The following is a 15,554-nucleotide window of genomic DNA, read 5'->3' as shown; positions in this document are numbered from 1 at the left end:
CCTCTCTTCTGGCTTAAATGTCCCTTATGTGTTCTATCTGTTACTGTTTATGTAACCCTCTGATCAAGTAACACGATGTATTTTCAAAACAATGAAGTACAACATAAACTCTCCAGGGGATTGTTGGGCTCAGAATGGGTCGGAAAGCATTAGCCCTAGAACTGCAAGGGTCTCAGAGCTTTTCTAATACCTTTGGAAACAGGAAACTCTTCTGAGAATGAAGGGATTGAAGCCCTGGACACTGGTCACTTACAGGCTCAAGTGCGAGGCCTAAACAGCAGGAGATGCAGTGATGGGGCGTTTGCAGTCTCCCAGATCCTGCCAGGCCAGGGGTGGACAGCCGAGACCGAGCACGGCCAATTACGGACACCACCAAATGTGTCACCACCCCAGACTGGAGAGCCCTGCCTGTGCTCTTCAATGACACGCATCACCCACGAATAACTCAAGTCAGTGCTGGCGACCTTGGATACACACCGGAAGCACCTGGGGAGCTTATGCAGCTCGGATGCCCTCCCTCCAGCCCCCACCGATCCTGATGCAACTGGGCTTTAAAAGCTCCCCAGCTGATTCTAATATGCAACCAGGGCTGAGACCCACCTAATAAAGTAATCACCCGGAACCCAAATGTGAACAAAAGGATCCGCGACTGAATGGAGGCAATGCTACCAAACGCTGGGTGACCTTGGGTCTGTGTCCCGGCCTCAGTTTCTTTATCTGCGCAATGGGTGAAGGCTAAAATCGCAAAGCCGGTTCCAGCGGTAACAGTTCGCCTCTGGGACGACGTGGCGGAAGCCCAGTCCCCTCAGCAACCCCAGGGGGTCTTTTGCGGCCTCCGCACCCCTCGGCAATCGCTGGGGGCCAGAAGAAGCCGCGAGCTTGCGGGCCGCCCCGCTCGGCCCAGGCTGCGGGCGCACAAAGCCCCCGGCGCTGACGTCAGGGCCCCTCTCGGCTCGGCCGGCCCCCAGTGCAGGCGGAGCCGCGCCGCGCTCCCACCCCGGCCTCGGAGCCAGCAGCCCGCCAGCCGCGCAGCAGCCCGTCCGGAGCCCGGCGCGCGCACGTGTCCGCCCGATCTGCGAACTTGCGCCCCCGGCCCTCAGTGTCCCCGCGGAGCCCGCAGCGCGCGCCCCCCGCCCGTCTCCAGCCATGGGTGAGTGCGCCGGCCCCCCGCTCAGGTGGGGCCTCGCGGGGCCGCGCGGCGGCGGGGGCGGAGGCTGCAGGTGGGAGGGGCGCTGCCCAGGTGGCCCCAGCCCCAGGGGCGCGTCCCTGCGCGGCGCCCGGGCATCCCCCGCCGGCTCCGCTCAGCGGCGGCCCCGGCGGGCGGCTCACGGGAGCGTAAGAGCGGGGCTCGCGGGAGCCGCGGCGGGGCAGACGGAGCGGCCCGGGGGGCGGGCTCCTGCTTCATTTTAAGGCGTAGGTGGGGAGTAGCTGCCTGCCCATTTCCCGGGATGCTCTCCCTTCCGCCGGGCTCCCAGCCCCGAGTCCAGTCCTGTCCCCCCCTAACTATGGTCCTATTGGCCTTAACCCCATATTAAATAGATGCCCAGTTCCCCAGCCTTGGGGTCTTCCGAGAGCTTATTTAGGAACCATGACCCTGGAAACCAGGGAGGGGAGAGGGACAGGACGGGACAGGGTGAGTCTCCACTTTGCCCCCTGTTGGAGCTCTCAAACGCGGACCTGGGCGCAGGTGGAGGGGTGCCAAGCGGGTTCCTTTGCTTTAGGGGGCTCGCCTATGAACGGCGAAAGCCTAGTTCTGGAGACGGAAAATCTCCAGCCTGGCCCGGGGCGACTTTTGGGCGTCTGGAAGATTCTTTGTCACCCCCGAAATGCTGCCAGCAGCCACCTGTTACGTGGGCACTCTGTCGGAAGGGAAACTCGTAAAAGTGACATGGAAATCAACCTCATTCTGCCGCGTCCCCGGAAACGTGGGAGAGCCGTGCCTGGGGAAGGGTCTCTCCCTGGTGTATTCTCCTCTCGTGGCAGGCAGGCTCCAGCCACAAGCGCCACAGAAGCCACCGACTGTGGCGAGCCCCTCTGAAGCATTCCTAGTGAGGAAGTCAATGGGCCTAACCATTGCGGGTCGGTAGTAACAGCCTGGAATGCCCTGACGGTGCCCCCATGCGACATCCCCTCTGCCACTGAGTGTGTGTCGCTGGGGGAAGGAGGTGGTGTGTGTGTGTGTGTGTGTGTGTTATTTTGGGCCGATTAAAATGCTGGTGGGAGATAGTAAGGAGGGAGCGTTGTTGTGCATTTAAAAGGAAGTGCAAATAATTTTATAGTTAAATCTTTTAAAAAACAGTTTACTGTGTAATCAAAATATGAAAGAAAATAAGGCCCCTGAATTCGACAGGAAAATTTCTTACAAAAAGTTCGGGAAGAACTAGGATAAAATCCTTCAAGAAAGGGCACAATTGCGTGACCTGTAACTCTGGTACCTACTACTTCTAATGCCCCTACGTGAGTAGTCACATCACTTAATGCTCCCTTTTAAGAGAGGTGTGTACACAAACATCTGGTGGCCGCTGCTCAGCCTGTAACTGTTTGCTTGGCACAGAGATGTTGAACTTACATAGAAGTGTGCTATTGAAGAAAGCATTCATTAATTTTCCTGAAATAAAAGTTATTTCTGTTTTTTTTTTAACAGCAGGCATTGGGATTTGTACTGGTTGGACATTTAGCTTCGAATTACCACATAGACACCTTCTTGAGAATGGCTTTCACGGTGTCCTGGTCTTAATTAGGGGTGGCTTTATTTTTTAAATAGGTGTGGAAGTTAGATGCAGTTCTCATGAAGCAAATGCCCAAACCAGAGGCCTGTTCTCAAGGAAGTACTTTGTGTCTTGGACAATTGTTGGCTCTACACTTCAATTGCCAATTTATGTTAATTCGTGCATACCTCACCGGTTCTGGCAGTATCCTTGGTTTTCGTGTTTAGTTTTTACATTAAAAAAAAAAGTCCCTTCATGCCAAAAAGGAAACATACTGATTTCCTTTGGTAGATTCTTATAAATACAGCACAAGGCCATGAACTGGTTTTATTTTTCCAGATGTATTTAATTACCAAACATACCCTATGAATATTTTAATTGAAATGATCTAATGTTGGGAAAATTTTGACTGCTGGTCCACTGAGTTGGGACTTTGATTCTTATACAAGTCGCTTCCTTAACCTAGTATTAGTTAATTTACTGGTAGAATAGGTGAGATTTGTGGAAACAAAAGCCCCTTTGGACCCAAATTTTGAGGTGTTCAAAATCTTGAAGATGAAAAATAAAATAATGGGCACTGGTGGCAAACGCAGTATTATCTTTTGATGCATCTTAAAAGAAGATATATATTTTTAACTGTTGAGCCAATTGTTTTTTTTTTCACCGTCATTGAGAGACAATTCACATACCATACAATTTACATGCTTAAGTATACAAACTTAGTGAATTTTTTTTTCTTAGTATATTCCGAGTTGCACAACTACAACCACAATCTAATATTGTCATCACCCCTAAAGAAACCCTGTAGCCATTAGAATTCAGTCCCCATCCCCTCCTCACCCCAGCCCCTAGCAACCACTAATCTACTTTCTGTCTCTATGGATTTGCCTAGTCCGGTCATTTCGTGTAAATGCAATGAGGCAATTAATGTTTGAAGTGTGTTTGACTATTCAGTAACTTTGGTGGTTTTGCACAAAGGGAAGATGTTGTATTGTTTGTATGCAGTACATCACCTAAATGAGTGTGTTGAGACTAATTATTTCCACTGATTGAAGAGTTCCACATTTGGCCATTATGCACATGCATGCACGCGTGCGCACACACACACATACACATTTCAGTGTTTATCTGATGGGAACTCATGTAGCCTAACAGAATTTTGATACTGTTACAGGCCTAAAGATATAGCAACTAAATGGATTCAGTGTAATAACCTCTCATTCGTAAGGCATTTGTGGAATATCAATCCTGCTTTAATATGATTCGTGCATCCAGAAAGAAATGCTGATTTTGTTTCATTCGTTGCCTATAATTTTAAATGAAAACTGTGTGTGAAATGATGAGATAACAGCAAAATAGCGAAATAATTGTTTTGATCCTTTTTGTGTCAAGGAAGTTTTTATGAGGATTATGAGCTTAAACATAGACAGTCATTTCACAAAATAGCATTTAAAAAACTGGTTCAGGGCACTTCTTTAACTGTAATGTGCATACAGATCATCTGTGATCAAGTTAAAGCAATCTCTGATCCAGTGGGCCTGGATGTGGCCCGAGTCTCTGCATTTCTAGCCAGCTCTCACGTGCTACTGGTACTGTCACCTGGGGTGAGGAAACTGGGGACAGTAGGGCAAGCCAGAGGCCCAGGTGCCTGCTCCAGCGATTCCACTAACCTGTTACGTGATCTCTGGTAAATCATCCTCTCTTCTTACTCTCAGTTTACTAAAAAATAAAGGACTTGAAGTTATTTCTCTGGCTCTTACAGATCTTAATGGATGTAATTTAGAAAAAAGAAATGAGTGGGTAATGTTATGCTTGAAAAACATGAGAAAACAGCGCCCTAATTGTTTAAACACTATTTGTTTCTCTGAAGCCAGCATCACAGGCACCATTTGTAGTTGCGTTGAACACTGGCATCTTGAAGGAAGACTGGCCGTACTCCAAGGAGGCTGGTGGAGGGAGCCGCCATGCTTCCAGCTTTGGCTTCTTGGGCCCTCTTCTCTTTAGAGCTGGCCACTGTAGAGCGCCTTTCCAAAACCCCATGCACAGCCACGCCCACCTTCAGAGCCAAGATCAGAAGGAAGCGCCCTGTGGACCCATACAATCAGCTCGTGGTTCCGGACGTTCGCTCAGGAATTCAGGTGCCATCGCAAAGGAGTGGTATCTGATGAATAGCTGTGCTGAAAGTCGGAAGTATTCCCACAGTGCACTGGCCTACCTCCTGTTCAGTGTAAAGACCTAGCAAAGAGCCCACCCTCTGGTCTTCAAGAAAGCTCCCTTCCAGTCTCCTGACGCAGGCTGAAGTTTCGAATAAACCTCGTAGCCTAATAACACAGAGCACTGTTAGTGACAAACAGGAAGTAATTAATTACTATGTTTTTTTGCTCCAGCAAAGGCTGTGGCCCAAACCCTTTGACCCCTCCAAAGGTTTCTTAGAGAAGGTCCTTATCTGCTGTATCCGGGGGTCAAGCAGTTAGATGGTTTATTGAAAATGCCAAAGTGGTGCATTATAAAAAGTGCCACATACATGTCTTATACATTTTATTCAGTTTTCAACATTAATTCACCAGTATTTTGTTGTAGGGTCAAGGTCTTTGCTTTGAGTGTGAGCCCTGGTTGGAATTCCTTAAAGCCTGTCTGACATATGAATCAAAGCCAAAATTCACTGGCCTCTGATTTCCAGTTTCAGATTCTTTTAAAGTAGAATGAAAACTTAAGGCTTTTGGAGCCACTCTGTGTACAGAATCCTTTTATTATCACCTCCCCCACTTCCCTTAAACCTTTAAAATGACCTTGCCGGTACCTTTTTGGGCAACTCTTCTTCCCAGTGACTCATCTTTGAGACTCTCCGAAACAATCAACCCGCTTTTCAAAGAAATGAAAACTCTTTCTTTGGCACTCATATTATTAGTTTATGTAATGCTAAATCTCATAATTATAGTAACAAGTACAACGGGCATAAACAGGTTCGCAAGCAAACACAACTGACTTTTCTTAGGCACCCGGTTGAGTTGGTGGGAGAAGTAGTACATAGATGTCCTGGAGAGCAGCCTTGCAGCTGAGTTCTGGGGACAGTGATCCGTGTGGTTTACAAGAAGAAAGAATATGGGGTAATGAGGCAGATCCGTTAGTTGAATGTTGATAAGAGGGCCAGTGTCAGCCACGCAATGATTTTCACATGATTTTTGTGGTTACTGTTAGCTGGCTTGTTAGTGTTTTTAGCATGCCTTCTCTTCTGCTCAAACACTGAAAAGAGCGAAGATTGTTTTATTCATTGCTGTATTCTGGTGTTCAGTCCAATGACTGGTGCACTGTTGGTGCCCCACAAATATTTGTTGAAAGGATAAGGGTTTTGTCATATAAAATGCACTTTGTTAAGATCTGTCTACACTGTAAATGTTTTGATTTCAAGGTATGTAAAATTATATTTCTATATTATAAGCTGATAAACTATGCTCAATTAAATAGGACAAATGACATTATTCTTTAATAATACGTTTAGCAGAGATTTTCATAGAAGAGATTCAGAGCTTGAAGTCACTTGAGAAGTAATTTGTTGTAGGCATACACAGACAAGAACAATTTAAAGAGCAGTTGGAATGTTATTTCTTTTTTTTCTTTTGCTGTTGTGAAAGTATTTTCCTCTTCTGGTGAAAGGCACTTCTTGTCAGATTTTTGCGGTTCAGGAAAGCTGGAGTAAAACCCCGTGTCACTGAGCCCCATTGTTGTGCCAGGAGGAAAAGGAACCCGGCCCACATCCGTTCTCACCTGTGTGGCTGGGTTGAGTACCTGGGGCAGTGCTGTGCCGCTGGAACATGCCAGGCTCCCGGCACTTGAGTTTCTGTCACATGCTTGTCACATGAAGGCGCTTGGGACTGTAAGACGGCTGCTCACTCAGCAAGCACCTACGGAGTCTTGCTCAGTGAGCCAGGTCTGTGCTAAGTCGTGAAGCAAAACATAAATCGATAAACAACACCCCGTCCTGTGCTCACATCACCGCAGTTCTTTCCAAGAGCAGACAAGCAGTTTACAGCAGAAGTAAATGCAAGGTGCTGTAGAATAATTCCCACTATCTGAGGGGAAAATTCGGAGGAAGGGGGCGTTTTAGACAGGGATCCCCCGGGGAGGCCGTTCCCTGTTGGTCACAGGGAATCATGAAGGTATTTTAAGAAGGGAAGTGACAGCTGGAGAGAAGTGACAATCTACCCAAGGAGATAAAATAAACCCACCGAGATAGAGAGTCATTGGTATCTGATTGTAAAATTCCAAGTAAAAGTCAAGGAGTTCTGAGGAGAGTGAGACCTTGTAGCTTAGATGAAGCTTCTGATGGAGGCTAGAGTTTGAGGTATTTGGGAAAGATGGAAAGGGTTAGGGGACATGTGGAAGCGGGAGGATTGAGTAAGGTTACTGGTGGGATCCCGAAAAATCGGGCCTGACCCCAGCAGAGAATGGCTGTGGGGAGAGGACAAGGAGCTGGGGACTGCAAGCCAGATGGGAGCGGGGGGGGGGGGGGTAACACATCATTATTGATTGCAAATGGACACATACAAATGAATCTTGCCAAAGCGTTTTTAATCTTGTCTTTCAAAGAATGAGGAGGAGAAGGAAGGAAGGTAAGCTTTTCTGGGATGGACAGCGCCATTGCTGGTGTGACTCCAGAGGGCTTGGGCACTCCATGGAACCTGGTCCTTGTCCATTTATTTGATTATTAATTTTAAAAGTGGCATTATTTCTTCCTTACATATTTGAAAGAATTCGCCAGTGAAGCTATTGGATCAAAAGTTTGGTTTGGGGAAGTGTTTTAAAGTACGAATTTTATTTAACAGTACTACTCAGATTTCCTCTTTCAGTTTTGGTAATTTGTGTTTTTCAAGGACTGTCGCCATTTTATCTAAGTTATTAACTTTAGGGGCATGAAGTGCTTCGTAATAGTCTTGTATTATCTGTTTATTCCTGTTGTCTGCAGGATCTGTAGTGATGTTCCCCTATTCATTCCTAGTGATATAGGTAATTTGTAATCTCTTTATTTTTCTTGATCAATCTGGACCATTTATTTTAAAATTTATTTTAGTAGGTTGATCTTCACATCTGATAGACGAGCTGACCATGTAACAAAAAAGGAGTACATTTCCTAGTAATCAGAGCATAGGATTTTAATGTCCAGATGCAAAAACTGCTTGCTTGGCTAGGAAAAAAAATCTGCCAAAGGAAAAAAGGACTTAAACCTGACCTTTTGACTTTTACTCTTAATGGCTACATATCACTTAGCACATTTGAACTCGGTGTGACAAGATCTAATGTAAAATGATCTTGAGTTAGAGTTATTGCTTAGTGTTCGCTTGTATATTTATTTGTTTTCTGTTGGACTGTGAAATCCTACTTTCTTCTTTAGAGCAGCTGGAGAGAGATACTGAAATAAAAGAAGCCTCCTCGCCGCCCCTTTCAAGTGTACTTTCAGAGCAGACTTTTTTAACCTGGGCACTATTGACATTTGGGATGGATGGTTCTTTGCCCTGAGGGGCTATCCTGGGCACAGTAGGATGGCGAGCACCCTCCCTGGCCTCCGCCCACTACATGGCTGGTAACAACCTCCCTAGTTGTAACAACCCCCCTAGTTGTGACAACCAAAAGTATCTCCTGACAGTGCCAATTAACAACCATTGGAGGGGGGCAAAGTCGCCGCAGGCTGTGAACCCCTGCTTTAGAGTAAGAGGGATTGAAAACCTTTTGTGCTTCACATCATAAAATCTGAGTAGTGGCCCTATTGAGGACTTGGTTGAGCACGTGTGCAGAATGGGAAGCTCCCTGGTTAAAAAGGTGTTATCCTTCCAAAAGGGCTACTTGACTTTTCCAACTAAAGGAAGTTTTGTTTTCTTTAACGTTCTTTCAACATAATTAGAGAATCTGGAGGTATAACAGGGTGGGGGTGGGGGTTGCAGACCACCTAATTCTTTGGAGTAAAATGGTACCTGAACCATCACAATAATGAGACCAAACACCCGTGGGAATCGAGACTGCCTGGCTTCCCCTGGTAACTTCTGATGGTCAGTGCATTTTATCTCTGAAAGGACTGAATGTATATGAAGTTCGTTTTGCTTACTAAGATCCTTTTCATCATCTTTTGTTCTCTTCATTAAGTAGAAAGACATCAAGGATCTACTTCTGTTTCTTAATATCCTTAATTACTTTGGCCTTTCCACATTTAGAATTCATCTCCTTAGCTGTAATCAAATCGACCCAGATTAAGCCTTTAATGCAATCTTTCTGCACGTTCTGTTCCATCCTTAGGGTCCATAGTCATGACTTTATTATGTTTTTCCTCGTGTTTGAGAGATTCAGGAGTTGGAAGAGAAAGGACTGGCTTTCCCCTCGTTGCTCACAGAGATCGTTTTCCGACAGCCATTGATCGATCCCCCAGCCTCTGATCCAGGAACTCCTCCCTACCCCCCCACCCCGCCACCCCACCGCCCCACACCAGATGGAGACTTAAGTCAGTGTTTTCTGGGAGATATGAGTGCACTTGCAAATTGTTCTAGTATAAAAAGAGTAAGAAACTTGGGAGTGAAGGCTTACTTCTAAAGTGAAGGTTTTTAGAAGGAGCCTAGAAAAGTCTGTTTTGTATGTGCATCAGGTCACCCTGTTAGGTTTAGGGATGTGGTGTTTCACAGCTCTCTGAAAAGAATGTTTAATTTAAATAGAAGGGTTTAAAATGGTATCTTAAATTCAGGCATCTGTTCCTTCACACAAGGAGCAAAAGAATGGAGATGTAATTAGCAAAGAAATGCAAACCCTTGAGATAACTTTACTTGATGTGGCACTTTATTTTATGTTTTCCTTTTAGTTTTCTCGTGTGGCATATTCTGACAGTTTCCATGGTAAGTAAAACAATTCAGAACATTAAAGAGATGAATTTCCAGTGCATGAATTATTACCATTTTGCAAAGCCACTCTCCTGGATTATGAAAAATTGGTTTCAGCTGTTATACAACAATATCTTGTCACAAATATTTTTAGATATTTTTTAAGAGGCATGAATATTATAAAACCATGTTAAAATTTATTATCGAAGTATAACATATACACAAAAAGTGGACAAATCATAAGCATATAGCTTGATAAATTTTTACAAATTTAACCAGCGCGTGAAGAAGGGGAGCATTGCCAGCCCCTCAGAAATCCGCTATAAACTCCATTTCAGGCACCCCCGACCTAAGGTAATTACTCCTAATTTCTGCCAACATAGTTTTGCCTGTTTTTGCACTTTGTATAAATGGTATTGTACAGAATGAACTCTTATGTCTGGCAGCTTTCGGTCAACATTAATAACATTATTTTAAAACTCAGTGATGCTCTATCCAGAAAATAGATCTGCTTCTAAATCACTATGACTAAAAGCATTTATTAAGTGCCTTTGTGTATTGGGCTGTGCTAAGGAATGCCTAAACTACCTGTTCCTACACTCTTTTTGTGGGAAACATTGACACAGTAGGGTGGGAAGGACTTTGGCCAGAATTGATGAGAGATGAGATGGGTGCATGAAAAACACGCATTCAGCTGAAGAGATTACAAAGATAAGGTATCCCATTATCCACCTTGGAAATGGGAAGTACAGCAGGAGGGGTTGTGAATAAAGAGGACCTTGGAGATGTTGCATATGGCTTCAGGGCGTGTGAGGATGTAACAGATGGTGAAACCTCCTCCCAGTTACCTTCCTGAAAAAGGGGGTGTTTTAGAAATTGTCTGAATTAACAGTAGTTAGGGAAGTGTTGGCCAGTGGGTGTTCCCAGTTGGAGAGCAGGTTTGGAGAAGGGCTTGAAGCCCTGGGATAACTTCTGGTTTTCATCCTGAAAATTTTTAGAAATAGACATAAAACTGTTTTTGCCAAATTTTCCTCTTGTGTTGTTAGGACTTAGTAATAATCTGCCTTCATTCCTTCAGTGAGGAATTTTGTTGTCTTGTTGACTGACGTAATGGTGCTATCAGCAGAATGAATGTTTGGCATTGCACAAAGCTGGCTTTAAATTGCATAGGGTCAGTACTGCTTCCCAAGTAAGGGGTATCAGTGTATATTCCTGCCAGTAGTGTATGGATGTTCTAGTTTCTTTGTATCTTTACCAGCATTTGGTATTGTCGCAGTATTTAACTTTTCAAAAATCTGATACGTGTGAAGTGGTATTTCATTGTCTTTTATATTGAATTTCCCTAGCGAGGTTGAAACTTTGGTAGGTTACTGGCCACTTGGTTTTCTCATTCATTTACATCCTTATTTGTTTTTACTGATTGGTAGCAGTTCTTTAGACATTCTGGATACTAATCCTTAGGTAAATGTGTTATCAGTGCCATGTTCTTTGTAGCTTATCTTTTAAATTTCTTGTACACATCTTTGTTGTGCTGGATTTTTTTAATTCTAATAAAGCCCTAATTGTCAATCTTTTCCTTTCACGATTTGCCTTTTATTTTTGCCTTGTTTTAAAATTGTTCCAGTCTCCAAGGTTGTGAAGATGTTCTTCTATTCCTCTATTTTTTCCTTAAAAAAATTTTTTTTTCAGTATGCTTTTCATTTTTCAGTCTTTATTCCACTGGGATTTTAGTTTTTTGGTGTTGTATGAGGTAGAAACCTATTTTTTTCTATTTCCTATACAGAAACCACTATGTATTTACTAGTTCATCCTTCCCCCACTGGTTCTAATGTATAATAACCATCTCTCACATATTAAATTACCCTACTGTACATGTGTGTACATCTCGGGGCTGCATTCTGTTCCTTTGGTCTAGTTTGCCAGTCATGTGCTACTATGACACTTTGTTAATTACTTTTACTTGTTCTTCTATAAAAGTGTCTGAGATAGTCTTCATTTTTGCTGTTGAAATCAGTGTTTTATGTTCCATCAGCATCCCTGTTAGGATTCTCAGTGGGATTGCGGTGAATTTATAGAATAATTTGCGTGACACTTAGTGTGTTTCCAATACTGAACCTCCTGTTTGTGTACATGCTATATGTCTTCATATAATTAGATCTTTTACAGCTCCCAATTATATTTTTGCACACTTAAAAAAAATCTATTACAAGGTCCCTCATAGTTTCTGTTGCATTTTTTAAGAGAAAAAGTAAATCAGTTGGGGTCCAATCTTATTCCATGGGATGTCATGGTTCCCATCCGCAGACCTGTGACTTCGGAAAGTGCAGCTGAATGGACAGACTTGGTCAGATTAACATAGAAACTGTAGGAGGAAGCTGATTCTGAGTTATCATATACCAGCCTGGTCGTAAGAACTGAAGTATTTTTACTTAAACCAACCCCTGATATATTATAATAAGAAAATAAACCCCCCAATATGTTAAAATGTGGATTTCTTCTAAGGGAAAAGACTCGATTTGCACCATTACGAAGACCAAGTACAAAGATTCAAGGTACAAATCCTTAGTTGAAAGAGAAAAAAAGGCCATTTCCCACTACTGTCTTCCAGTGATGCAGCTAATCCTGGAGTGAGTAAAACGTGGCTCTCCTGTTGGACTGTCACTCCCACATGTGGTGACGTGACTCTCCGAAGTTCAAGATTACCTAGTTTCCCTGAGCAGTTTACTGGAAAACCTTTCGTGGAACAGTTTTACATAGCTGCTCTCCCTGCGACAAGGAGGCCAGGGGTGGGCCAGAGGGCCAGCTTGATTTATCCTGGGAAGTGGTTCATTCAGCCGTCAAATGAGATTACCAGTGCGGCTGTTACCCATCACTTCACAGAAATATTCTTATCCTTCCCCAGGGCCTCGAGCTTCTATTTATTTATTTGGTGGCAACAGAAATCACAAATGTAAATTCTCCTAAGACGTATCTTTGGAAATGCAGTTTTTAAAAGAGTGCCATTACTCCCTTACTCTTGATGAAGACCAGAGCAGAACTGGCCCGCGGGACATTTCCTACACACTGCCTGCTGCCGCCGGACACCACCCCCGCCAGCACACACCCGCTCACACACGTTCGCTCACGCACACACTCTTCCAGACATTTCGAGCTGGGCAATCCCAAAGGGCCCCCGTCATGAGTCCATTTTGAAAATTGACTTCTTTTTGCCATGTTTTTTGTCTGGGGCAGTCTCTCAATGTAGAAACACTAGAATTTGAAACCGAAGTCTCAAGTTGGATGTGCAAACTCAGTTCTTTTGACTTTTTATCATCTTATTTTAGTGTTTAAAGATGCATGCAAAAATGGTGGCATTTCTACTTTGTGACTGAAGTGTAGTTTCCTCAGCCTACTGTGATAAGTGAGAGATCATTAAAAAAATAAAGCTTCTGACCAAAGTCAGTGTGACATAGTGGGTTTTTGACCAGAAACTTCTGCTTGGTGGCTTGCCTCTGTTTGGCTTGCCACCTGGGTGGCCTCTTCCCTCCATGCTCAGAGGCAGTGTTGCAAAGCCAGGCACTCCTTTCAGGGACTGGTGAGAAGATGAGGCCTCAGATTCTTTAAGAAGCAACACTGAGTTATTTTTTGTTCGGAGAAGGGTTGTCAGACCCAGGTGGAGCCGGAGTTGCCTGGTCCAGAGGGTGCCTTTTTGAAGGGGAGCCTTCAGGACCAGCCTCTGTGATGCAGACAGACGTGGGCTGCTGTCCTGATATGGACCTAGTTGTGGGACTTAGATTTCCATTGAGCTCTCACCACAAACAAGGCCTTCTTTACGATCAGAATAACGAAACATGATGATTGCACGTAGGATATAAAACTCAGTCATAACTAGCTTCGGGAAAGTCTTCATACCTGAAAGATTTTGTTTGTTTATTGTTTCAGCGTCTTTCTAGCAAGCTCTTAAATATTCATATGGTAAAAGAAGATAGCACAGAACATTGAAATGAACCAATTATTTTTTCATTTACCATTTAATTTCAAGCAAGAGGTTTAACCTTTTTATTTTCTTCTAAGAGCTGCTAATGAATAGTACATGGCTGTTTGAAGTACCATTGTTCCCAGACTTCCCCAGTCCCGGGTGAATATCTTAAGTTGTGGCACATGAAATAGACAACATTTGACCATTTTAGCATGCAATATGGCATTTTTCACGGTTCAGTCCAATACAGCCTAGCAGTCCAACAGGTTGAAAAAGGTAGCAGCCTAAATATTCCCTCCCTAGGGCCCTTTCCAGCCTGGTTTTGCAGTCAGACAAAGGAAGCATGCATTCATTGTTTTCTGAAACTTTTCAGAGGCAACCATGGCCTCATTCCGATTAGTCTTCAAAGGACACTGGCTTTAGGTTTCTCTGTCCCCAAACCTGGGGTTTCACTCATAGATACTTAAAAACCAAGAATGCTGTCCTTCAGCAACAACTTTGGTGAAGCAATAAAATCATCTCCCAGTTTATCTGTTCTGTGAATGTGGGTTTGTGAGTGGTGTATCCATCTGGGTAATGGTCACGTATGATGTGGAGAAAGCTCTTTAGTTATGTTCTATCTGGGGTTCACTTAAATTTAATAAATGTTTCTCGATGGTTTAATATTGGTGTGTGAAATGTACTATCATCAATCTTTGCTGGGAAGTTTTTCCTCCACATTTTTAGTTGAAATTAGTAAAAACGGTCATTTCCAGATAAATGTCAAGTTTTTATGTCCGTATGGTTTAATTATTCCTAAATATATCTACATTTCTATTTTGCTATGAATGTTTAACTAAGACATCTTTAACATTTTGGTGAGAAAAATCCAATATAATTTCACATACTAAGACTTCTATACAGGTTGTTTGAAAGTCTTATTCTTGATTATTTCTATAAAACTGCTAAACATTCATGAACATTACTTGAAATAAAAATGAAATTCTTATTTGGTATAATTAATAATGGTTTCCTAGAATTAAGAGTTCACCCTGACATGAAACCGCTAGTAATCAGAACTATCTTTATTGTAGTACTTATCCTTATCTTTGAAAGCAGGTGTTTAATTCATGAAAATATTATCAAATGAAAATCATAGAGCCACATACTGGCCAGTCAAGAAACTGTCTTCTTCCTGCGTCCCGCTGCCACCTCCGGTCTGATCCCTCTTTGTGGTGTCTGTACTGGTATATACTATGATTTGAAATCTCTGTGATGGAAGGTTTGGCCTCTCTTGACCCTTCCCTGATGTTGAAGAGAGTTGAGATGGCTTCTCAATTCCACTTACTTACTTCTTTGGAGAAGTAAAGGAAGTAAGAGAGCATGAAGGAAAGAAAGAAAGAGTTGCCCCACTGTAGGACATCTGCCCAGGGAAATGTGAGTTGTCTGTGCCTCCATTCCCACAAGGAAATGTCTCTGTGATGTGACGGAGAAGGTCTAACATGTCATTGTCATAGTATAACACGGCAGCTGAAGCCCAAGCTCTGAAGGGCCATGTTGCTGGTTTGTTGACATCATCAAAGGCATTGTCTGAGACATAGTTTGTTTCACCAGCAGCTTCCCAGTGGTCATTGTGCGCGTTCATTGCCCAAGTGCAGTTCCAAGTGTAAGAACTATGTGTAAGAGGGTCCTTGGCCTTGAGGAAGAGCCCACATTCTGGTGGGAGAGATGGACCAGCAAGTAGAGAAATGATAAGGATTAAAAGCAAGACAACAGAAATCTGTTCAAAAAAACGTTGTCTTCTGATAGGACGGTACCAATACTGGTTTGCCTTTCCACCACGTATATTACCGTAGAGTAGACATCTCTCTCTTCTTTTGCATAGCTGGCTCTTTCAATGACATTATTAACAAGTTTCAGGATTAGTTATGTCTGAATGTTGCTTTTGCAAGTGAACATCCTGCTGAAACTTATTCAATTGGGGAGAATCAAACCTTTGCTAAAGGGCATTTTCTGAATATAGCAAGTTATCATGGATAGTTTAATGCAATT

General features: G+C 43.5%; 1 protein-coding gene across 2 annotated transcripts in view; it reads left to right on the top strand.

The window, feature by feature from the left end:
* The first annotated feature begins 766 nt into the window (after window positions 1-766).
* GPM6B (glycoprotein M6B) overlaps window positions 767-15,554 on the top strand; it is a 143,624-nt gene continuing 128,836 nt past the window's right edge. The window contains exon 1 of one of the 2 annotated variants that reach the window (XM_073227320.1): window positions 767-1,150. In XM_073227320.1, the coding sequence (XP_073083421.1) occupies window positions 1,147-1,150 (4 nt within the window). In that variant the 5' untranslated portion in view covers window positions 767-1,146. The remainder of the gene's footprint in view (window positions 1,151-15,554) is intronic. The other variant, XM_037020476.2, reaches the window with a different exon arrangement.

This window comes from Manis javanica, chromosome X (genome assembly GCF_040802235.1).
Source record: "Manis javanica isolate MJ-LG chromosome X, MJ_LKY, whole genome shotgun sequence".
NCBI classification, from domain to species: domain Eukaryota; kingdom Metazoa; phylum Chordata; class Mammalia; order Pholidota; family Manidae; genus Manis; species Manis javanica.
Note: the sequence above shows the minus strand (reverse complement) of the source record. Positions and strands in the feature narration are given on the sequence as shown.